Source organism: Marmota monax, unplaced genomic scaffold, assembly GCF_021218885.2.
Source record: "Marmota monax isolate L192 unplaced genomic scaffold, Marmota_monax_Labrador192_F-V1.1 WCK01_AAM20220418_F8-fsc00027, whole genome shotgun sequence".
In the NCBI taxonomy this organism is placed as follows: domain Eukaryota; kingdom Metazoa; phylum Chordata; class Mammalia; order Rodentia; family Sciuridae; genus Marmota; species Marmota monax.
In genome coordinates, this window is record NW_026694617.1 from 12,243,830 (window position 1) to 12,268,246 (window position 24,417).

General features: G+C 34.0%; 1 protein-coding gene across 1 annotated transcript; it reads right to left on the reverse strand.

Moving 5' to 3' along the window:
* Window positions 1–49: 49 nt before the first annotated feature.
* Ndufa5 (NADH:ubiquinone oxidoreductase subunit A5) lies at window positions 50–13,719 on the reverse strand. Its single transcript, XM_046422462.2, has 5 exons — window positions 13,608–13,719; window positions 13,241–13,285; window positions 8,365–8,481; window positions 3,026–3,091; window positions 50–712 (listed from the first exon to the last, which is right to left on the reverse strand). Exons 1-5 carry the CDS (start codon window positions 13,626–13,628, stop codon window positions 611–613), a joined length of 351 nt encoding a protein of 116 aa, XP_046278418.1. The 5' UTR covers window positions 13,629–13,719; the 3' UTR covers window positions 50–610.
* Between the last annotated feature and the right edge of the window lie 10,698 nt (window positions 13,720–24,417).

Below are 24,417 nucleotides of genomic sequence, written 5' to 3' on the forward strand. Positions count from 1 at the left end.
AAGATAAAATGGAAATAATGAAAATAGAGTAAATAATCCAAACGCAGCCTAAAATAAAATGACATTTATAATGGATTTGATAGTCATTACAGAATCATATATTTAAGTTTTCCTTTATACATAAGATCACAGCCAAGGAGGTCAACAATTTAAAATTTTATCACGAACTATTTTTGCCATTATTCTCAAAACTAAACATTTTCATGCTTACTACTTCATCTCAAATGGTGACCAGTAAATTTGTTTAGACAGTAATAATAAAGTGCTTTTTCTTTTTATCAGGATAATGAAATGAAATTAAGTAACATACTAAAGATACTGAAACTTTTGATTTTGACCTCTGAAATAAAGATCTATAGGAATTTTTCTAATTAACTTTCAAATCTTCCCTCAAACTTTCTGTTTAAAGAAATTCCATCTTTGAAATAATCTGCACAAATACTCTGCTTATCAAAAACTGATTCATACGACCCTATTACCATAAACACTAGTCTCTTCAATGTGTCCTATGTCAGTTTTCTTGATTATGTCAACACATGGAAACATTTTAAAAATAACAGAACACTTAATTAAATCAGTTTCCCATCAGCCCACAGAATACATGTAATGATTATATTGGCCATTTCCACTGGTTGGCAGGAGGTTCTTCTATTAATGGCTCCCATGGTTTCCACTGCAGCATTTTTCTTGCCAGACTTAGTTCATTTTCAGCCTGTCATAAAAATTTTTAAAAAACATAATTTGATTGACTGTTCAACAGGTACTTAAAATAGTTAGTAACTAAAATGTAACTATAAGAGCTACTACTTTCATATTAATATCTCATGATTTATTTCACCATAAAATGCAGGACACTTATTCTATTTAGTGGTTCTACTACGTAACTAATGGTCAGGTAGTACATACAGCATAGATACAATGAACAACAGGATGACTCATATCCCTGGCATTACAGAATGGGATAGTGTGAGATTTCATTAAGCTACTCTGAACATCATGCAATTTTAAACTTATGAATTATTTCTACACACTAGATTTTGAAAACTTAATATTAAAAAATATATAAAATATCTCTTTTACAATGGTTACACTTAAATAATATTTTCAACATATCAGGTTAAAGAAACATTAAATTAATTTATATTTTAATATTGCCATAAAATGTGAAGAAGTGCAAAGATGACTCAAAAATACTGAAAATTCCTTAAGACTACTGAAAATTCCTTAAGACTATAACTGTATGATCAAATAACGTATCAACTAAACTCAATCTGATGAAAGTGAAACAGAACATAGAAGCAGGAAGAGGACAATAGTCAAGAGGTTTGCAGAGTTCCCTTAGCACTTTATCTGCTATCACAATCAACCTGACAAGTGAATAAAAGGGCCAAGAAAACAGGCCTTGAAATAACTAAAAGATGTGCAGACAATATGGCAAAAGTTTAGGTTAATGTCTTTTATTATTAAAAAAAAAAAAAACTCAAATCTTAATATTTAAAAAAATTAAGATCAAATAGCATGGTAAAAATATTAATGAATATAATTTATAATAAATGAAAGATAAGAACGTATTCCAAAAATTTAACCTTACTAGTAAATGGGGGGAAATGGACTATTTAAAACAAAAAGTCAAATAAAAATGAGGCATCATTTTCTCTAATTAAATTAAACTTGCATTCTTATCAGCATAGATGTATTAAAGCCAGTATTTTGAAATACTGTTGTGGCACTAGAGATTATTCCTATCAGAAAATAATTTGGTATTATGGTCCAAAAATTTAACTAATTATTATGTAAGAGATTTTCACTAGTAATTTTACCTAAAGGTACTGATCCTAATAACAAAAAATAGAAAAAGCTGTTTGTACAACCATCATAGTCACAGTGTTATTCATAATAGGAAAAGATTTTCCTCTATTTTTAAAAAATTTCTGTAATGATACTAAAATACTTATATAAAAAACAAATTCTACCAAAAAAGTTGTTAAGCACAATTATCTTCTAGGCAGTCAGCCATATTTCACTGAAGAAAAGGTCATACTGCCATATATTCAGCTCTCTAAATTATTAAAAGATACAAGAAGAAATTGTTCTAATGAAAAGAAGTTACTTGTGACAACTAATTTTAGAATGTAGCTTGGGCCAATTTAAGTCCATTTTAACATAATCCATTTAAATTTAAGCCATAGTATTATCATGACTTCTTTAAGCCATTTTTAAGACGATACGTTAAATTCACTATGCTCTAATGCAAAAAATATTACATTTTTACCAACAAAAATATTATAGATGATTTTTAAAAATATCAAATGCTCAGAGCAGTATTTTTCTAGTGTTTTCTTCTCTTGCCCATTTCTGTTACCCATCTATGAATACGGGGAAAGAATGCAAATTCTAGTTAAACAAAATTAAACTGAGTATTTTTTTTCTTGTATAAGTAATGGCCACAATGAGGATAGGATAAAATATTTCCAAATAGAATAATTTAAAATTTAAATATTCTAGATGTAATGCTGTTAATGATAATTTTTCATAATCATGCTTGTATTTTATTATTCAGTATCATTATTTGTCAGGATTAGTATGCAGATAACAATGTATAATCAAACTTTCAATATACTGTGCAATTAAAAGCTACTTTTAACATGGTCAAATGCTCCAATAACCAAAAAACAAGTATATTTTAATTTTATGATTCCAGACATTTTTTTTTCTCCATGTTAAAAGTATACCAAGCTCTTTAAATATAAAACTGTATTCACACTGTTACTAACCTTTCAGTTAACTAAACTGAAAGAATATCAAACTCCAATCTTCCAAATGAAGCCTCAAAAATTCAAGTTAGAAATAATAATAAAAGACTTAAGTGACGTTCACATGTCAGAAGTAGCACATTTTCTAAATATAGTCTTATATTTGATAAATATATAAAGCAAAGAAATTTAGCTTTCTTTTATCAGTTTTGTGTGTCTATATAAAATGAACATTTGAAATCAAACATTTAAATGTTCAACTTTTTCTTTACCTGAAGAATCACCTCTTCTATTTGGCCATGCTGAAGTTGCTCTTCTAATTTTTTAACATCTGATTCCTGTCATTTCAGGGGAAAAAAAAATATTAGCTACTGAAACACAATATCTGAATGTTTTAAGACCCTATATTTTAAAACCCATATATAAAAAGCACTTACAACAAACATAATCTTCCTATCAACATGCCCTCACTAAACTTTTACCAAATAATTGGTAAAAATCATTTACTCTCTCCGCTGCTACATTGTTTTTTTGTCTTAATGTTAAAAAGTATTATTTGTTGATATGCTTATTAAAGGTAAGGCATATGATGCCTAATTCATTCTTTCTAAAATAGATTTTAAAATATCACTTTGCTTTTCTTAATGTTTTCTGTATTTCATCTGAGAATATTAACATTGAAAATAAGCCAGGCACAGTGGCCCATGCCTGTAATCAAGTGACTCAGGAGGCTGAAGCAAGAGGATCTCAATCAAGCTCAAAGCCAGCCCCAGCAAATTAGAGAGGCCCTAAGCAACTTAGTGAGACCCTATCTCAAAATTAAAATTGGCTGGAGATGTCAATGGTTAAGTGCCCCTGGCTTTAATCCCAGGTACCAAAAAATAAATAAACAAATATTTAAAAATGCTGGGGCTAGGGTTGTGGCTCAGTGGTAGAGCAATCGATCCTTAGCACCACATAAAAATAAATAAATTAAATAAAGGTATTAAAAAAAAATGCTATCGTATGACCCCAGAAATTCCTCTGCTGGGTATATATAAAACAAATAACACATTCCAGAACACAGCAGTACAATTTGTAGCTCCCAAACTAGAAATAAATCAAATCTATGATAAAAAAGATCAAAAAATTATGATATTTGAATATAATAGAATACTATTTGCTGATGAAAATGAAAAAACAAACTATACACAAAAATAGATGATTCTCTCACACATAATATTACATGGAAAGAAATCAGACACAAAAGAGTACATAATAATTATTCCATTTATACAAAGTTCAAAAAAAGGTAAATGAATCTATCATGTTAAAGATAAGAATAATAGTTACTGTTAGCAGGATAGTAACTTTAAAGAAACAAGGGGTTTAGAGTTCTAGAAATATCCTTTAGTCTGGTATTCACTTGAGTATGATCACTTCGTGAAAATTCACTATAATTTCTGTATATTTTTATATACATTATACTTTAATAAAATGATTTTTAAAAAGAACTGCTGGGCTGGGGATGTGGCTCAGTGGTAGAATGCTTGCCTGGCATGGGTGAAGCCCTGGGTCTGATCCTCAGTACTGGAAAGAAAATATTCTAATAAATATAGTATCTAGAACATTTAATGTCAATTATTTATTTTCTAGTATACTAAACTTTTTGAGAGTCAGTCAGGAACCATGCCATATACCACATATGTAAGAAAGCCTTCATCATTATCAGGTGGTTTTATGTTCTATAATAGTATTTTTTAAAAAGAGAAAAACAAGGATTCTATTTATTTATTTATTTATTTTAATTATAGGAATTCATATGTTCCTGCTTCAGAGAATCTGAATGGCCTAGAATTCTGCATGGATTATTCCTTCACCCTCTCCAAATCTTTGCTCAAATATCACCTTCTTAATAAGGACTACTGATAACTCACATTGTAGTAGGCTGAATAATGCCCCACAAAATGTTTAAGTATTTATTAATCCCTAGAGCTTGTGAATATTATCTTATGATCTTCTGTGGCAAAGGCTTTGTGGGTTTCATTAAAACCTTAAGATGGGGGGACTTTCCTGGACTGTCCTGATAAAAAAAAAAAAGTAAAGGGAAATTACACTGAGACAGAGAGAAAGAAAGAGATGGTAATCTACTATGTTGTCAGAAATCAGAGTGATGCAGCCACAGCCAAACAATCTAAACTCACCAGAAGCTGGCAGAGACAAGGAACAAAGTCTACCCCAGAGACACAAGAGAGAACATAGCCCTAACAATTTGATGTGGGCTCCTGATACCAATTTTAGATTATTAAGCCTGTAGAAATAAAACAGTAAATTTCTATTATCTTAGAGCCATAAAATCTGTGTTAATTTGTTACACAGCAGCCACAAGATACTAATACAGTTTACAGATAAGATCTCCCATCCCTAACATGGCACAAATCATTATTCCTTGCTTTATTTTCTTCACTATACTTTCTACCTTCTAATATACTCTATACTTCATTTATTTACATTTTTACTAATTTATTTTGGGGCTTCCCATCATTAATGTGTAATTTCTAAGGGCAAGGATTTTTATCTGTTGTTTTCACTGTCGTCTAGGAACTAGTGTCCATGCCTAGAACTATTCATGGCATAAACAGTCATTCAATAAATATTTCTTGGTTAAATAGATAATAACTTTAAAAATAGTTGAAAAGGGAGGAAAAAGAAATAACATGAGCATGTTTCAGAAAGACAATTTAATACCAAGTTAACTCAGTAATGAGGCCAAAACTCAAAAGCAAAACAAGAAAGCAGATCACAGTTATAAAAGAACCAGAAGGGGGTAAAAGGTAAAGAAGCCAAGGAATGTTCAACAAAATTTTCTACTCGGGAAAGACCTGTTATAAACTGTTTTGAAAAACAGTTTATAAATTTGTTTCACTGATGGTAAATCAATAATGTGATTTTTATTTACCAATGCATTAAGCTTAATAAGATATATATTGAGTACTCACTCTGTCCTTGAGACCAGATTAAGCTTTTTACATATATTACCTATTTCATCCTAACAACAAGTGTTTAAGGTAGGTTATTATACCCAAGTTATAGATGAAGAAGTTGAGACAGAAAAAATAAAAAGTAGACCATGTTACTCAGCAAATCAGAGCTGATGAAAATCTTGGACAAGATACAAACCAATGTTTTTCACCAATATGCTATTACTATCTTTCCCAAGTAATAATATAAAAAAAATTTTCATTTCCATCTTAGGCTTGGAAAACAGAGATTTGATCATCATAACAATATTCATGGATGACTATGTGAATGGTTAAAAAATGTGATAATTCTACCAAAAACTGGTAAAATTTTCTGTAAAATCAAAGATATAACTATTATGAAATGCTTGGGATTATCAAAATCTATTTGTATTTAGTCATTTGAATAAACAAATACTTCTAAGGGCTCATGTGTCAGGTACTATGCTAGATCTTAGGGTATAAAGATTAATTCAATATCATTCACAAGTAGCTTATGACTAGTAGATGAGACAGGCATAAATATAATGTGATAGGTACAATAAGAGATGTAAGGAAGTTGTCAAACTCAGGGAGGTAAGAAAAAGTGTCACAAAGGAAGTGAATACTTGAAAACTGAGTTTCAAGAACTATCTTAATCTATTTGTGCTGGTACAACAAAACACCTAAGACTATATAGATTATAAACTAAATTTTCTACAGTTCTGGAAAGCGGAAAGTCCAAGATTAAGACATTGGTAAGTTTAGGTGTCCAGTGAGGGCTACAGCCTCAGAAAGGGAAGAAACACTATGTTCTTAAGTGGTGGATGCAAAGGGCAAGAGAAAGCCTAAATTGTACAAAGTCTCTTTATTTATAAAAGCCTTAATCTCATTCATAAGGGAGAAGTACTCACGGACCAATCACTGCTTAATAGTACCATGCTGGCCATTAAGTTTCAACACCAAAATTTTAGAGAGGAATATTCAAACCATAGCAAACTGCCAGCTAGACAAGGTTAGGGGCCTTCCAGGAAGAGAGAAAATACAAATAATATAAAAATAAAATTGCATGGAATTCACAAAATTGCCAGCAGCTTGATGTTGCTGAAGTATAGGGTGTAAGAGGAAATGACAGAATAGGATTGAGAAGAAAACTAAGAGCCAGATCTCAGAGGACTGTATATACCATGCTAAAAACTTTATTCTGTTAAGATCCTGATTCCCAAACATGGGTCTGTGTAAAAATTATGCAGATAAAGGTTAGCTTCACATAACCACCTCAGCATAAATCCTTAAACTCAGTCTCTGAGAAACACTGAACAGTAAAATACTAATATTTTAAGCAGGAAGTTAACGTAAGATTTACATATTGAAAAACAACACTACTATTATCTTGAGGTTATTAAATATGATAATAAAATGGGAGAGTCTAAAAAAGGGAACATACAGAATAAACAAAGGAGAACAAGATTATTGAGAAGAAAGACAGAAAAAAGAAATCAAAGATGGAATTGAGTAGGTTCACCTCATGAAAAGAAAAAGGGAAATTTCTTATTCCATGATAGGGAAAAAAATTTCCTCACTCAAGGAAAACATGAAAACAAAATGAAAAAAAAAAAATGAACTTCCGTATTAGAGACTTCAATCTATAAAATTACTTCCACAATTGCCAAGGTAAGAACAAAAATTCCAAATTAAGTTGCATTATCCTGCTGTATATCAAAGGAAAAGACAGGAGTTCTTTTCAAATATAAAGATTGGTGATCTAATAAGAATAATAAATATAAATTAAGATCACTTTTGAATGTATATAAAATACTTCCGGAATTTATGACCACTACTTTTGATAATAACATAAAGCTCATGAAATAATTGATGAAATTATTTGTATGAAAATTTAACAAGGCAATACAGTTTGGTATGAAAAAAAAAAAACAGCAGTAGTTTACTGTGATCTTGTCTAGTGCCTTTGATTTTTTTTTTAATTTTTTTTTTCAGAAAGAGAGAGAGAGAGATTTAATATTTAGTTAGTTAGTTAGTTTTCAGCGTACACAACATCTTTGTTTGTAAGTGGTGCTGAGGATCGAACCCAGGCTGCACGCATGCCAGGCAAGCGTGCTACCGCTTAAGCCACATCCCCAGCCCCGTGCCTTTGATATTTAAGTTATAAAATGCTTGTATTAGTTTGCTTGGCTGCCATAACAAAATACATAGACTAGATGGCTTAAAGAACAGAAATTTATTCTCTTAGAGTTCTGGAGACCAGAAGCCCAATATCAAAGTGACAACAAAGTTCCTGCCCAGTATCTACCGATTAAATGCAAAATATCAATAAAGAATTAAACTATACAGAGAAGAAAAGTAAAAGTTACAGCTACAATGTTACCTCAGAGAAGGACTTGATCTGATTCTTGCATTCTAGTAATTAACAGTGTTTTGCATTTAGAAAGCACTTATTAAACAAGAGTTTGCTAAATGAAAAGGAGAAAAGATGGAAGAAAAGCACTGAAGGAAGGAGACTACAAATAAGAGAGCAATTGTACAGGAAGTGCAAAAGAAGCAAATGAATTTTTTGGTTAAATGTAACATAGGCTACATAAATCCAAAAGAACAAAAATGAGTTAGCTACTTACCGCTTTAACCATTCCCAGTTTCTCATTTGTAATCTGCTCTGTATATTTTCTATACGCTGCATTTTTAGGGATTTGCTCCAGAACATCAAGAATCTTTGTGTACAATATTCTGAGCCTCTGAAAAGACAAGCCATACAAATTTCTATAGGTTAAAATATCACCAAAGATTAGAAAGAACATTTAAACAAGAATTTCACAGAAAAATTTAAAAGGATTCACATCTTATGTTTTTAAAGAAAATTTAATTTTTCTTCACTGTAATTTTTTCTGTCTGTACCCTATCTCTACCCTTTACAACTCTGGAAAACTGAATATAAATGTGGAAACTCTTTCCATGTCTTGTATGCGCAATAAAAGTTGTACATGAGTCCAGGTATAATAATGAGCAGAAATAAAACTAACTTAAAGCTGATGACCTTTCTTGGAAATCAAATCATTTAGCAGATCAATATTTCTCTAACTGAGGTCCTAGGCACTATAAATTTTTTTCTGTTTTTCTTAGTTGAACTTGTATAGAAATTACACACACACACACACACACATGCATTAGATCTTTAGTATAATAAAATTTAACTGAATAATTATAATAGTCAGTGTTTCTTTGTGATTACAATTGTGTTAGCACCAAGTGAATTCAATTTTCATCAAAAGTTCAACAGAAAAAGAATAGAAGGGATTCACTACCCAGCATATACTGAAGCACACTGAGTACAGTCAGCCAATAATGCTAAGTTGTTGTCTTGGCAGATCCTAACCCACAGCAGTTCATGTAATAAATATAATTATAAATGTACTGTGTACTTAAGAAGTCTGTACTTTTCTTTGTATTTAATTGATATTAAACTCTTTTTGTTTTTTGTGTGTGCTACTACGGCCTGAAACCAGGTCTTCGTGGATGCTGGGCAAGCCCTTTACCACTGAGCCACTGAGCTATATCCCTGTCCTTGAAATTTATTTCAGTTTAATTGTATGAAACCCAGAGAAACTAATATCTAGTTTCATTCAAATATAAATTCAATAGATATATGTATATATACAAATAAACTCTGAAGGTCTCTAAGATTAGTTTTACTTATTAAAAAAGGTCTACATATTTAGCCATTATTTACATATTTCAAATGATGTTTCATAATAGAGAATATTTTACTACAGAGATTGACTATTCCTTATCTTTGGGACCAGATGTGGTTTGACTATCAGGACATTTTGCCTTCTGGAATATCTGAATATACATAATGAAGTATCTTACAGATGGAATCCAAGTTAAGACACAAAATTCATTTATATTTCATATATACCTTAAACACATAGCCTGAAAGTAATTTTATACAATATTTCAAGTGCGAATTTTTCATCTGTGGCATCACATCAGCACACAAAAAGTTTCATATTTGAGCATTCTAGACTTTAGATTTTCAGATTAAGGATGCTCTTGTCAGATAACATATAGTCACAATTGTGCAGGGTTTTTTTAGCCTCATTTCTTCTTAATTTTTAGCAAAGAAGAAGATAATAGAAAGTCCTGGCCAACAGACTTAGGTTCCAATTAATTATTCCCTGTCTATGTCTACAAACCATTAATTTAAGCTTTCAGTTTCAACTTACAAATATTTCTAATTCTTATCCTCTCCAATTTACATGTACGTAAGGCACATATTAGTTTTCAAGATAGCATTTTAATAAAATTATAATCTGATTTAAATATTTGGTTTTTAGAATATCTTAATTTTTCCTGCTAGAAATATATCTATTCCTAGAAAAATACACATTAGCACCATGAATGATTAATATAGAAAAAAAGAATACTATAGGACCCTTATGAGTGAAAGATACCACTAATCATTATTCCAAAACATAGGTGTAAAACAGAATAGTCCATTCAAACAAGAAACACAGTCACTTTAAATGTATCTCAATGACTGCAGGTATATAAATACTTCTCCTAAAGAATATTATTTTTTCAATAAGAATGTATTCCACTATACTGCCATGTATGATATTATACTGTGTGCTATTTGGATATAAAGATAGATTGGTCATGGATCCCATTTCCAGTATGTTTAGGATATTATAAGGTAGTCAACGCCATAAAATTTAAAAAGATGTTCATGGTAGGGATGGGAAGAATGTAGAACAGAAAGACCAGCAATAAGCAATGGTTAAGTGTGTGCTAACTAGAACCTGACTGCCTGGCTTCACTGCCTGCCAGTGCTTAGTTGCAAAGGACAAGTTATTTCCATTTGAGTGCCTTCATTCCTCATCTGTAAAAGGTGGACTATAATATCTGCCTCATTGGGTATTATATCACTTAAAATAATAGGAGGCACAAATAAATGTTAGCATTATTATTCCACAAGGAAAGAAGGAATCACTTCAGCAGAGACCAGAAAAGGTAACTTCTGAGATAAACCTAAAGGAATGGTAGGACTTGGAAAAATGAAGACTTTGGCAAAAGCAATTTTCACATCAAATACATAGGACTGAATGGCAGAAAACACAGGGAACAAAAAGGAAACAGGATAGTTTTATTTTTCTGAACTGTGCTATCCAATACCATAGCTGCACACCAACTATGGTTATTGAGCACCTGAAATGGGGCTAATCCAAACTACGATGTGTTCTCTAAATAAAAATACAACGTGTTTTATAATTCCGTATAAAAAAACTATAAAATATTTTCATATTGATTATATATTGAAATGGTTATGTCAGATCTGTCAGCTAGAAGTCTTTTTTTCTATATTAAGAAAGTGATTTTTAGAAAATTTAAAATTACATTAAAACAGCTTATATGTTTTGTGGCTCATATTTTCATTGCACAGCACTTGGACAGAATACAGGACATATGAGGAAATTCTGAGGAGATAAGACAGAAGGATAAGACAAATTGTAAGTAATTTTGCATTCTAAGTTAAAGCATTTGGGCTTCATTGTGTGGGTAATTAAAAGATTTAGAAAAATCATATGATTAGATCTAGGTTTCAGGAGGCAGCAAGTTAAAAAGAATGAAGGAGAAATGTGGGAAAAAGTCAATAATGAAGTTGTTGCAATTCTCTAAATGAGAACAAGGGCCTACATTGTGGTAGTAATAGTAGGTATAAGAAAGTCACGCTGAAAAGCTGTTAGAAAAAAAAAATCAACAGAATTCATCACTGAAATAAATAGGAAGGTATAGGGAAGAGAAGTAACACTACGATATCCAAATTCACAGCTTGGGAGTAGAAAGTTTCTGATACCATTAAGAGAAATACAGTCTGATGAAGAAGAAGCATACTTAGAAGGGGAAAACTATAAGCTCAGTTCTACACAATACTAAGTATAAAGTCATCATGAACTCATAATTTATAAGTGCAAGGCATTCATCCAATAAACATTATTTACTGACCATATAATATACAGTGAACAATAAAAAAAAAAAAATCCCTGCCTTCATGAAACCTATCTCTAGTAGAAAAATCAGTAAAATGCTGTCTGCTAGTGATCTAGAGTCATTACAAGGACCCTAACTTTTATTCAGTGTGAAATGAAAAGCTATTGAAGGGTTTTAAGTAAAGAAATGGCAGGACCTCACATTTCTTGGCTGAAAAAGAATAGTGGCAAACAGGGAGAGGCAAACAGGAAGTTAATGAAATTGTTCCCAGCAGCAATGATGGTCGCAGAAAAGATAATGGCAGAGGAGGTGGTGAGATGTGATCAAAATCTAGGTATATTTTGAAGGTAGAAGTGGCAAATGTAGGGTGTGAAATAAAGAAAGGAATCAAAGATCATTTCAAGGTTTTTGACTTGAGTTCAAAAAAATGGAACTGCCATTCACTGACAAGAGCAAGCCTGAGGAAAGAACAGGTTTTAGGAAGATCAGGAACTTCATTTTGGACATGTTAAGTTTGGGTTACCTGTCTGACATACAGTGGAGATGTTCATTAAGCAATAAAATACGCGACTCTCATAAAGGGAGAGGTCAAGAGTTGATATGGAAATTTAAGAATGTATGATAGTATTTAGAACCATTAAAACTGGGTCCACTCACCAAGAGAGATCAAATCTAAACAAAGATCCAAACACTAAAATCTTGAAGAACTACAAAAATTTTAAAAAATGGGATGATGAAGAACAATCAGAAAAGGAGAAGGCAAAAGACAAGGGGGGGAGGAGGAAGCAGATTTAGGAAGTGACACCCACTAAACAAAGTGTTTGATGCAGAGTATCAAATTTGTCAAAATGTTACTGTTGGATCAATTAAATTGAGAAACATGGGCTAATCACGGGGTTTGGGACCAAGGGCATCTTTCATGACTTTAAAAACAACAGTTCTGGCCAACCCTGACTGAAGTACATTCAAGGGGGAATAAGAAATTAGAGGCTGTAAATACTTTTTTTGAGTTATTCATAAAGGGAAGGACAGTGATTATTGAAGGTAGGGAGGGATTAAATGAAGCTTAGTTTGTTTTGTTTTGTTTTATGAAAGCATTTCAGAATATTAAGGGAAAAGGAGGTAACTGCTAGTGTGCTACCATAAGCAAAGTCAAGAGTGTAGAATCTATGGCACCTAAGCAGAACTGGTGTGGTGGGGAAAAGGATGAAAAATGGAGATACAGATCTGGGAGGAAGCTGACAGAAGTGTGTATACAACTGCAACGAGAATACCAAGGAAAAAGTCAACAAGAAAAGTGGCTTAATAAAGAGGGCATGGCCCAAAAAAGAAAGAAAAAAGAAAGTGACAGTGGATCAAGAGGTAGCTACTGCCCTTCTCAAGAGCTCTCGGCGTTGTGATTGAGGGCTTGAAATATCCACATCCTCTATCTTTGCCACCAACAAGGTCGCAGGGTTCCAGGCTTTCTCAGGGACCCAGGAATGAAGAAAGGAAAGAGGCACCTACCTCGTGTGGACTCTCACACACAGCCAATCCCACGAGGCCAGTGGTCTGTTCAAAAACAAAACACGATTCGAGTTTACTACGGTTTCCGCGCATGCTCTTCCTTTACTAAGCAAACCCGCACTCCCTTGGCTAATCTGGTCTAAAGTCAGGTAACAGTCTCTCAATTCCGCTCATTCGGAACTTATTTTCTGCTTCTACGAGCAGAGTCACTAACCTGGACACCCCCTGAAAGAAGGGCAGAACAAATCCCCAAAAAGCACCGCCTCGCGCGCACCAGTTATAGTCACTACCCCCGTGGGAAGAAAGGCTATCGGGCTGACTCTTTGTCCACGATCTAAATTCCAACAGTGACCTCCATTCGTCTCACCTTCTTCAGCACACCCGCCATGACAGCGCCGAAGAACCGACCCCGCGCAGCCCTCTGGGAACCTCGCGCAGACCTGCTCAATCGACCATCGAGGCTTTCGCTCCGTCACCATGGAAACAGCTTGATTCCTCTCCCTCAAGTTCTACGGAAGGAGCAAAGGCTCTATCCCGCCAGTCCAAGGCAGAGCGGGGAAGCTGACGCATGCGCAATGAATACAGACAGGTCTAAGGCTTGGAATAGTTGGGCACGATTCCAAGTTCGCGATTCCATTCTGGACCCCTGCTGCTAGTACCTTTGACTGCTTGCCCAAAGGCTGAGCAAGACACTACAGACTAAAAATACTTGTCCGTCTTAGTCGCTGTAGGAACTTGCACTATGTTTAACCTTAGGTGAATTCCCTAATCTCCCTTCCTCAGTTTATTAACATGATGGTAGTAGGGCTTGAGCATTATCTAAAGTGGTCTCCTCTGCAAAGGTTAATTCATAGTACAGGGATGTCAGTATTCTCGATCTTATGAACCAAAGCAGTACGCAGCGTGAGGCCTTCTTTTCTCTTCCATTTCATTGCCGAAGTACATCATCCCATTTCCCAGTGAAAGTAAGACCAGACCACACCGTTTTTCCCCACTTAACTCCACAAACATGTATTGAACACTCACTCCATGCTCTTGGGAACTAATTTGTAAAATAGGATCTCTTATTATGGAATTCACAGAACAATGATGAACGCATGTGTCAGTAGATAGTATTTAGTAAGTGTATCAACTTATTTCCAATAGCTAACAGTGTTTAGTAAGTGTTCGTCTGAAAGAGGTTTGTGCTAAGTGCAGTGGTAACAGGGAAGAGGAAATAACTATTCAACAATCGTGGGCGATTGGAATTAAGGAATTTTTTTTAACAAGTCAGGGAGCATAATAAATTGAAAGCACATGTATATACACACAAACATATATGTACACATTCATTGTTGTGTATTTATATATGAGTATATGTGTATGTAGAAGTGTTTATGTATATTTGTGAATATGTGTGTGTGTGTGTTTGTGTGTGTCTATACATTTATTTCTAGATGATTAGTAAGGTAAACTGATTAAAATGAAAAATGAGCTTCTATGCCATTCCACAGAATTTGAATTTTATGCTGTAAGAAATGGAAACAATCAGAAGATTTTAAGTATCTGAATGACGTCATCACATTTGTGATTTGGATACACAAATTTGTTAACAGTTGAAGATGAATTGGAAAAGGTGGGACAAGACTAGAGGCATGAAACTAACAAAGGGAGAGAAAACTAAAAAAAAAAGCAAGCAGAATAAGAGAAATAATAAAGATCAGAAAAAAATTAACAGAATTATCAATAGAGAAAAATTAGTGAAACTAGAAGTTGTTTTTACCTAAGGGGAAAACAGAGACAAAACTCAAATTATTAACATAAAAGAAGAAACATAACTAACAACCCTACAGAGATAACAGGAGTAAGTAGGAAAACAACAAACAACTGTATGCTAACAAATTAGATAACATAGATAAGAAGAAATTCCTAGAAAGACACAAACCACCTAAACTGACCTAGGAAAAAAATTAAAACTCTGAATATATCTACAATAAGTAAAGAAACTGAATAAGAACGAAAAAATACTATTCACAAAGTCAAACCTAGCATCAGATGGCTCCACTAGTAAATTCCACCAAACATTTAAAGAATACTCCTTCAGAAACTATTTCAAAATATACAAGAGGAGGGAACACTTTGCAATTCATTCCATAAGGCAAGGATTACTTTGAACTCAAGAAGGTAAATAAATTACAAGAAAAGAAAATTTCAGAGAAATATTCCTTATGAATAGATATGTAACATGTAACAAGCATTCCGTTGAATCATTGACTATATCTCTTGTGGCTATGAGACTTACTTTTTCCCCCCAACCTTCTTCTCCCTGATCTTCTTGTCACTGATCTTCATTTCCCTAACCTTCTCCTCCCTGATCTTCTTTTCCCTGATCTCTCCTCTCAAATCTCATTTTCTCTGAATCACCTCTATAAAAGCCACCTTGTTCTGCCGATGGGCAGAATCACAGCCTTTGGGACAGGAATCCCCTGTGTTTTGCCTTTGCTAGCAAAGCAATAAAACTTTTTCCCTTTTCTCAAAACCATGTCCTCTTTATTGGATTGGCATCAGGGACAAGGACTGAGCTTTCGGCAATAGACATAGAAATTCTCAAAAAACACTTGCAAATTCAGCAACATATAAAAAATATATATACCATAACAAAGTGGGATTTATTGCAAGAATATGAGGTTGATTTAGTATCCCAAAATTGATTAATGTAATGTCCCATTTAATAAAATAAAGGACAAAATATATATGATTTTGATAGAAAAAAATTTTTGATTGCTGAAATCTAGTGCCCATTCATGATTAAAAAAATAGGAATAGAAAAGAAATTCTTTAACCTGATAAAAGGCATTTCAGAAAACCACACAACTAAAAAAAGTAGAAACGCCATAGCTAACGTCATACTTAAAAAATAAAAACTGAATTATCATACTTTAAAAAGAAACACTATTTTTTTCCCTTATAAGATCAGTGATAAGACAAAGCCATCTGCTCTCACCAATTCTAGTTAATATTTTATTGGAATATTTAGCCTGGGTAATTAGGCAAGAAGAAAGAATAGGGGGGAAAAAGAGCCATCCAAAACAGAAGTCTCTTTACAGTTCTGTGACCTTATATACAGAAATATTAAGGAACACACACACAAGGAAACATTGCAAGATTTAAGAGCCATTAATAATGAGATGGTTATTATGGGACCTGCTCAATTGGGGATTCATCAATTGTCTGCTTTGCCAAAAACCTGGTATGTTTTAGTTATAGATATTAAAGATTGTTTTTTTCAATTCCAATTCATCCTGAGGATAGTCCACGTTTTGCATTTACTATCCCTGCACTAAATCATGAAGGTCCTGATCAGAGATATGAATGGAAAGTACTCCCTCAAGGGATGGCTAACAGCCCAACTATGTGTCAAATTTATGTTAACAAAGTAATCCAGCCACTTAGAAATCAAAATCCTGAACTACAAATATTTCACTATATGGATGATGTATTATTAGCACACAAAGATAAAAACACATTGCTAGAATGTTATGCCACACTGACAAACTTATTTAAAAATTATAATCTAGAGATAGCAATAGATAAAGTACAATTAAATTTTCCAATTAATTATTTAGGAGTTCTATTATCCTCAACCATGGTCCGTCCACCAAAAATTCAAATACGAATAGTTCAACTCAAATCAATTAACGACTTTCAAAAGTTATTAGGAGACATAAATTGGATAAGGCCTTATCTAGGTATACCAACAGGAGAGTTGGGACCTTTATTTGATATCCTAAAAGGTCCATCAGATCCAAATTCACCCCGAATGTTAACGCCTGAAGCAAGAAAGGCATTAAAAATTATTGAAACATATATGGAAAATATGCATTTGGATAGAATTGATATAAGTTTGCCTTTATTATTTATTATACTACCAACAAAAAATATTCCTACAGGAGTGTTTTGGCAAGAAGGTCCATTATTATGGATTTTACATTTATCTTATTCTCCTAACACTATTCTTACTAGGTATACTGAGGCTGTAGGACAATTAATACTCAAAGGAATAAAAGCAGCAAAGGGAGTGTTTGGAATTTCTCCCAATAAAATTATTAATCCATTTACTATGGATCAAATTGATGAGTTAGCTAATGAGTTAAATACTTGGGCAATAATCATGTGCAAATCTAATGTTTCATTTGATAACCACTTACCATCTATCTAATCCTTTGTTGTCTTTTTGGTCATCACATCCTGTAATTTTTCTAAAAATGACAAGAAAAACACCTATCATGAATGCTCCAAATATATTCACTGATGGGTCAAATAATGGTACAGCAGCAGTAGTTACCCCTGATCAAACTTTTACATTTTTAGTACCCAAACAATCAGCTCAAAAGGTAGAGCTTAATGCAGTATTACAAGCTTTTGTGATGTTCAAAGATTCTGTATTTAATTTATTTTCCGATAGTCAGTATATAGTTAATGCTATAGTATCCCTTGAAGATGCTGGCAGGATTTCCCCTTCCTCTACTGCTTTCTCTTTGTTTTCCACTATACAAAGTCTTATCTGGGACAGAAAAGATCCTTTCTTTATAGGATATATCAGGGCACATACAGGATTGCCTGGAGCCTTTAGTTTGGGCAATGATTTAGCAGATAAAACTACTCATGACATACATATTTTCTCTACACTAGAAGAAGCTACAAATTTTCATAAAAAGTTTCATGTCAATGCTAATACTTTACAAAAGCGTTTTAAAATAACTAAGGAACAAGCTAGACAAATAATAAAACAATGTCAAAATTGTGCGACCTTTTTACCACAAGTTAATCTTGGAGTCAATCATAGAGGACTGATACCTAACCATATTTGGCAGATGGACATCACACATTTGCCAGAATTTGGAAAATTAAAATATTTGCATGTTACAGTTGATACTTCTTCCGGATTTTTGATGGGTTCCCTTCATACCAGAGAAAAAATTAAAGATATTATAGCTCATTGCTTACAAAATTTTGCCACTGTAGGTGTTCCAAAACAGTTAAAAGCAGATAATGGTCCTGGCTATACCTCTACCTCTTTTAAACAATTTTGCTTATCATTTGGCATTACTCATATAACAGGAATCCCATACAATCCACAGGGACAAGGCATAGTTGAAAGAGCTCATCAAACTATTAAAATGTACTTACTAAAGCAAAAAGAGGGAATTGGGAAGGGGTATATATTCCCCAAAGATAAACTTAAAATAACCCTTTTTACTCTAAACTTTTTAAATTTGGATTCATCAGAGCTTGGTGTTGATAACGCTAAGGTCGCAGGTTCATTCCCCGTGAGGGCCACCAAATGCCACAGTCTGGCTGGGCACAATTCATGAGCCACTTGTCAAGCAGAAACGAACTTTATTTTTAGAACACACGCAGCACCACAGGAGCTCTTCAGGAATTCCCTCAGAGCCCAACTGTCACCACCTGCTTCTGGTGAGCCTCTCAACCCCCACTCCTCCAGCTCTTGAGGCCGATTGGCTGGTTTGCGTGGGCGGAGCCAAAAGAGTCCCCCAATGAGCAGCTCCATGGTCTGAAAGGGCCGGGAAACAGCCCAATGAGCATCACCGGAGAAGAGCCAATCAGCTGGAAGTTTGCTGGGGCCGTTTCAGCTGTGGCTCTCAACAATAGATCACTCTTTTTTAGGAGATCACATGAGGATTGGGAGGAAGCATCCTTATTTTTATAACTAGACAATACAGATACAGCCCCTGGGACTGAGATGAATGGAAGTTTATGAGGTTATAGCCTTTATTCCCCATCCCTCCAGATTCTAAGAATTTTTGTCATTGTGAAAGGTGTTCTAGAATACAGAACCATGTGATTATATAAGATGCATATGTTTTATTTGTTGTAACTTTGGGTTCAGGCTTTTGCTGCATCATATTTGCTAAAGACACCTGGTTAAACAGACCTGGCTGATCTTAGCTGAGGTACTACTTAGATGACCAGTTCTAGGTAATGGGACAATGTGTGGGTTTTATCAGTCAATCCCTTAGCAAAGGGACAGTCACTTGATAGTGGTATTCTATGGCTAGTGACAGTAGAAGTAAGTACAAAGAGGCATCATTCTTGGCATCTTTCATATTGAGTGGGGATTTGGAATGTCTTAATGTGCATAGCATGGGGATCAAATGCATGACTTTCTCAGATGAGAGAGGTAAATTGTATTTCCCTGATTGGTAGATGTTCCAAATGCCTCAGAAATGAGATGGATGTTGGGAAGTTCTTAAGTAAATAATGTTAATGGGCCAGGCGATTTAGAGTCAAAATATATTTTATATAATTTGCTCCTACGCAACAAGAGAATTCTTTCTGCAAAAGTAAGTGACTTGAAGAATGAGGATCTCCTACACCACTTCTCAGAGATGCAGAGCTTCTGTGAGGGAAGGCATCTTAACAAAATTAGGCAGTTAAAATATCTCCCTGAAAACTAGGGCTCTGCACATAGCCAATCACAGAGGGAGAAACCAGGACAAATGACTCAAAGGAAGAAAGCACCCCAGTTATGAAGGCCTGAGGGCTCCGTATTTCTGGATACCTACATACCGAGGACAAGTACTGCCTTTGCTTGTTTCCTCTTGAATTTCATAATCAGGAAGCAAAGAAGAAAATCCGAGTCAGAGAGCATACTTTCCTCTCCCATGCTGAAAAATAAAAAATATATATATATGTTTAAGTTAAATATTAACATAGACTAACATTCAAATTCCAAGAATTTGTATATTATCCATCTCTTGTCCCTTTATATCAGGTATGTTCAAAATTATTTGGACTTTTTCCTGTCTTATTATCTAACAATGCTATGGACACTCCTAAAAAGTAATAACTAGGGTAATAACTAGGTAATTGTGTTTTTCAGATAGGTTGGCTTGCAGAACTTCAATGGAAAATGAGCTGAAATGCAATTAAAGCCATTATCTTTTTTACTTTAGTGGCTATCTGCTTCCATATATTCCAACCAATGTTGTAAAAATGGGGATATCCAATACTCCAACCCAAACTTGGATTAGGTATAATATTGACTTTAAACATATTTTTTCTACTGAAAGAAAAAATACCTGTGGGAGCATTGAGTAATATTTATGACCACTTCACCACTGCCCCTGGGGCTCTGCCTAGTTCCACTTCTGCCTACCAAATGCTATTGCCCTCTCCTTAGAAGCAATAAAGAAAAGAAGTGATGAAAGGCAAGGAAATTGTTGAAGGAGAAGAAATCTATTTTTTTAAGTAAACAAACATTATTCGCTAAAATGATAATCAGAATATTCTAATAAATAAAATCATAATAAATCAATTTAAATATTTTTAAATGAATAACAGCTTTTAGAAGCAGATAAAAATTAGAGATAAGAAAAACAGCGAAATATGATAAAAGAGATCCTAAATATTGATGCTATATGTTAGACTAATCTCATCCAGTATAAAATGGCAAATTAAATGAAATAAGTAAGATAAAATGGAGGAAAATAGCTAAAATTAGACCAGGGACTTCAGAAGTATGAAAAGAATAATATGATTTTTTTAAACTAGATATATAGCAGAACAACTGAAAAGATCATTTACTGAGCAAATGCATATTGATAATTTATTCTGTGTCAGGAACTGCCATAGGTACAGGGGAACATGTCAGTAAACTAGATTGGCAGCTTCACAGAGCTTTGTTCTAGTGGCAAATAAGTCAATAAGTTAATTAATAAAATTGTCAAATGTGAATATTTTCAAAAGGGCATAATCAGTACACTATGACAGGAAGAGACCTCATTAGAAGGGCACCAAATCCTTTCTGAGAAGGTGACATTTATGCTGACACACGAAGGGAGAGAAGAACCTCATCATTCAACAACACTAGCTGAAGAATGTTCCAGGCAGAGGGCACAGTGAGGAAAAGTACTGAGGCCAGAAAGTGTCATTACCTTAGGCAACTTCAGGATAAAAAATATTTGACCAGAGGGAAACTTTTTCATAAATACAAAGGCAATGACTGCTATGTCGCTTCAGTTGACTTTCCCTCCCACCTTCAAATCCAGCAAAGCCTCCTTGCTCAGAAGACTCTCCCAAAGGAAAGAAACCCCAGAAAAGTCATGCTTTACTGGGAACATTGGGCAGGACTCTCAGAGAGTAATAGAAGAGGGCAATGAAAGAATATATTTAAAATGAGATGCCTGCATTTGGGACTGACAAAAGAGAGATGGAGAGAAACAATTGGAGAAATGAATGAAGAGAAAGGAAAATTGTCCAAGGATCCCCAAAAGTCCAGCTCAAAAATAGAGAAGCTGTTTTAAATATTTCATGTTTTAAAGATAACATGTTTTGTAGTGTATAAACTTCAAAACTTCTACTAAATATTTTGTCAGTATCCTTCATATAAATCCATGTGCTGTGAAAAGCTAAATCAATGCTTCAATGATGGATTTTTTTTTCTAAATTTCATAGTCACTATATCTTTCACAAGAGCTGCTTTATTTGTTGTATATAACATGTAACATAATTTGCAACATGTACGGTGGTCTTATAATACATTCAGGCAACTCGTCCTTTCTCTGTTAAAACCTGCAATGTAGAACTACTATGAAATATCCCAAAGTACCTTTTCCTTCCAACAAGTTCAGTCATGTGTGAGCTATGCAGTCATTTCACCAGGAGGTGGTGATAAAGAGACAGGTGTTAACTGCAGTCTTGGCAACCTTACACCAGTGAGAAGACCAAGATTTTTTTTTTTTTTCTTTTAGGTGTTCTGGCAAATTCATTTGGGAAAAAAAATATATAATTAGTAAAAGGAATTGGGCTAGAAGATCTCAGGTACAAGCTGATAGAAAGAAAAAAAAATCTGGTCCAAGAAAGGGCTAGCACCCCCAAAAAAGTCAACCTGCCATTTAAAAAAGTTTTACTAATAATAGTAAAGACCTAGATAAGGAAGTCTTCGTTACTTGGCGCTACTTGATATTAAAATGCAATTGCATTTTATGTACTTTAATAGTTGAATATGAAACTGACTTAAGGAGCCATAGAAGAAGGAAGGAAGCAGGGAGTTAGTAGGTTGTTGTCAGAACCTAGAGGAAGGGGAGTAGGCAAGGAAAAGGAACAGGCTGAAGAAGGGTGGATAACTCATGATTAAATCCTGCTGAGCAAGAAGTGGAACCCACACACCCACAGTGGCTCAAAGCCAGTGAGCGAGGTGGAGAAGGGAAGCTAAATGGAATTTTCATAGTATCTTAAAAGCAACGTGATGATTGCAGGAGACCTCTCGAAGAGACTCTTGAGGAAACTAAGTGGCAAGTGCATTGAGAATAACTGATTTCCTGGTAAGTTACAAGAAAAGGGACACAGAAGGGAACTAGCCTGTGATGGAAATGCCTTCATATGGGTAACCGACAATTAAAAAGTGCAAGCAAATAATGATGGTAATGATAGTGGTTTTGTCTAAGAAAATTGTTATGGTGGGATGTGATTTAATCCTTGTCAACCATATTTGAAGCTTACAACTATTACCAGCTCTTAAGTATGGAAAGTAGCATTTTCTTTCAGACTGTGTCACCCACCCTCATAGTTCCCAGGCTAGCCCTTCAACAGCAGCTACATGGGCTGCTTGCTAGTAGAGAACCCATGTGAGCTGTCATGTGCTGGTCTTTGTTTCTGGGATGATCAAAACATGCACAAGGAAAGCCGAATATAGTTGAAAGCTGGTTCCCAGTGTCCTCTCACCTCTACAAAGGTTTCATCAGGCTTGCCTTGACAAACTATGGGCCTGACCAGAATGGCCCTAAAGACTCCTTTGGTAAATCATTATTCCCCAAGGGAGATATCAGGAAATTTCTACTTCTCTATTCTTAATTTGAAAATCAAGCAGGATTATACATCTTTACTTTTGAAGCTCTACCCATTTCCCTTCCCCACTGAAATTTATGTGCTCCTCCTTCTAACAAGTTTTTCCACCCACATGGCCTTTTCTTAAAAATCATTAAATCTTAAAAGAACTCTGACAGGAATATAGCTCTACAAACCTAATAGCTTTATGGCTCAGGCAATTCCTTTAACACCTTTGGATGTTGGCCAATATTTCCATCTGTAAAGCACACAATGCTTGGACTAGGTCCTTATTTCCTGATGCCCTAGCTCTTCAAGTCTGTGCTCTAGATAATTCAGGTCAATAAAAGTTGTAATATTTATTTCCATTTATATTTTAAGTAATAAGTAAAACAATATTTTAAATTTCCCATTAAAACAAAAATATTTGAGAGCTTTCAATTGAACAGCAGCTTTGTATGTACTGTGGTTTGTGGAGGGCAAATGAGGTTGGGAGTACTTTCTCAAGTCTGTACATAGAGCACCTCAAAAATTTGGACTGTTATTCTACTTGTTTTTTTAATTTTGCCTCTCTCTGTGACTTTAATTGCATCAAGTCATTGTTTAAGATAGTCAAGGTGAGGGCACTAGTGTCAATCTCAAATTAAGGAAGAATGCAAAAAATGTGAATTATGTACAATTAACTTCAAAATATTTGGGTTTTCATTTACCTGATGAAAGTAATTAAATATCACAGTAATGTCATAACAATATTTTTAAGAGAAAATATAATAATTTTTTACTCCAATTTGTCTTTTCATTTATAGATAAATCATGGACCCAAATCCACCCCCATACACAAAATATTAAGGCAAAAAATATGAACAGTTAAGGCCCTTGATACTCCTTGCCAAACTGCTTTTCAAAGCTGTACTAATTTGCAGTACAAACATCAATGTGCAGGTGATGCTGCTTTACCATGCCTTTACCAGAATTCTGTTTCAATTTTGAAAAACCTAGAAGGTGCAAAGAAATATACGATCTAGTCCTACTTGTTTTTTTTGCCTTTGTTGCCTGAGCCTTTGGTGCCATGTTCAAGAAATCATTGCCAAAACCAATGTCAAGAAGGTTTCCTCCCATGTTTTCTTCTAGTAACGTTACAGTTTCCAGATTTTGCATTTAAGTCTTTAATCCAAAAATCAATATTTTTGTTTATGGTACAAAATAAAATTCCAATTTAATTCTTTTGTTTGAGAGTATTGAGTTTTCTCAGTATCATTTATTAAAGAGATGATCCTCTCTGCGTGTATTCTTGGCAATCTTGTTGAAGATTAATTGACTGTAAATAAATGAACTTATTTCTGTGCTCT

Bases quoted from the DNA above. Each gene is read 5' to 3' on its own strand.
- Ndufa5 (XM_046422462.2), bottom strand. From the start codon at position 13,628: ATGGCGGGTGTGCTGAAGAAG. The intron at 13,286-13,607 runs GTGAGACGAATG...GTTTTTGAACAG, and splicing joins TGGCGGGTGTGCTGAAGAAG to ACCACTGGCCTCGTGGGATT. The intron at 713-3,025 runs GTAAAGAAAAAG...TTTTTATGACAG, and splicing joins TAGAAGAGGTGATTCTTCAG to GCTGAAAATGAACTAAGTCT.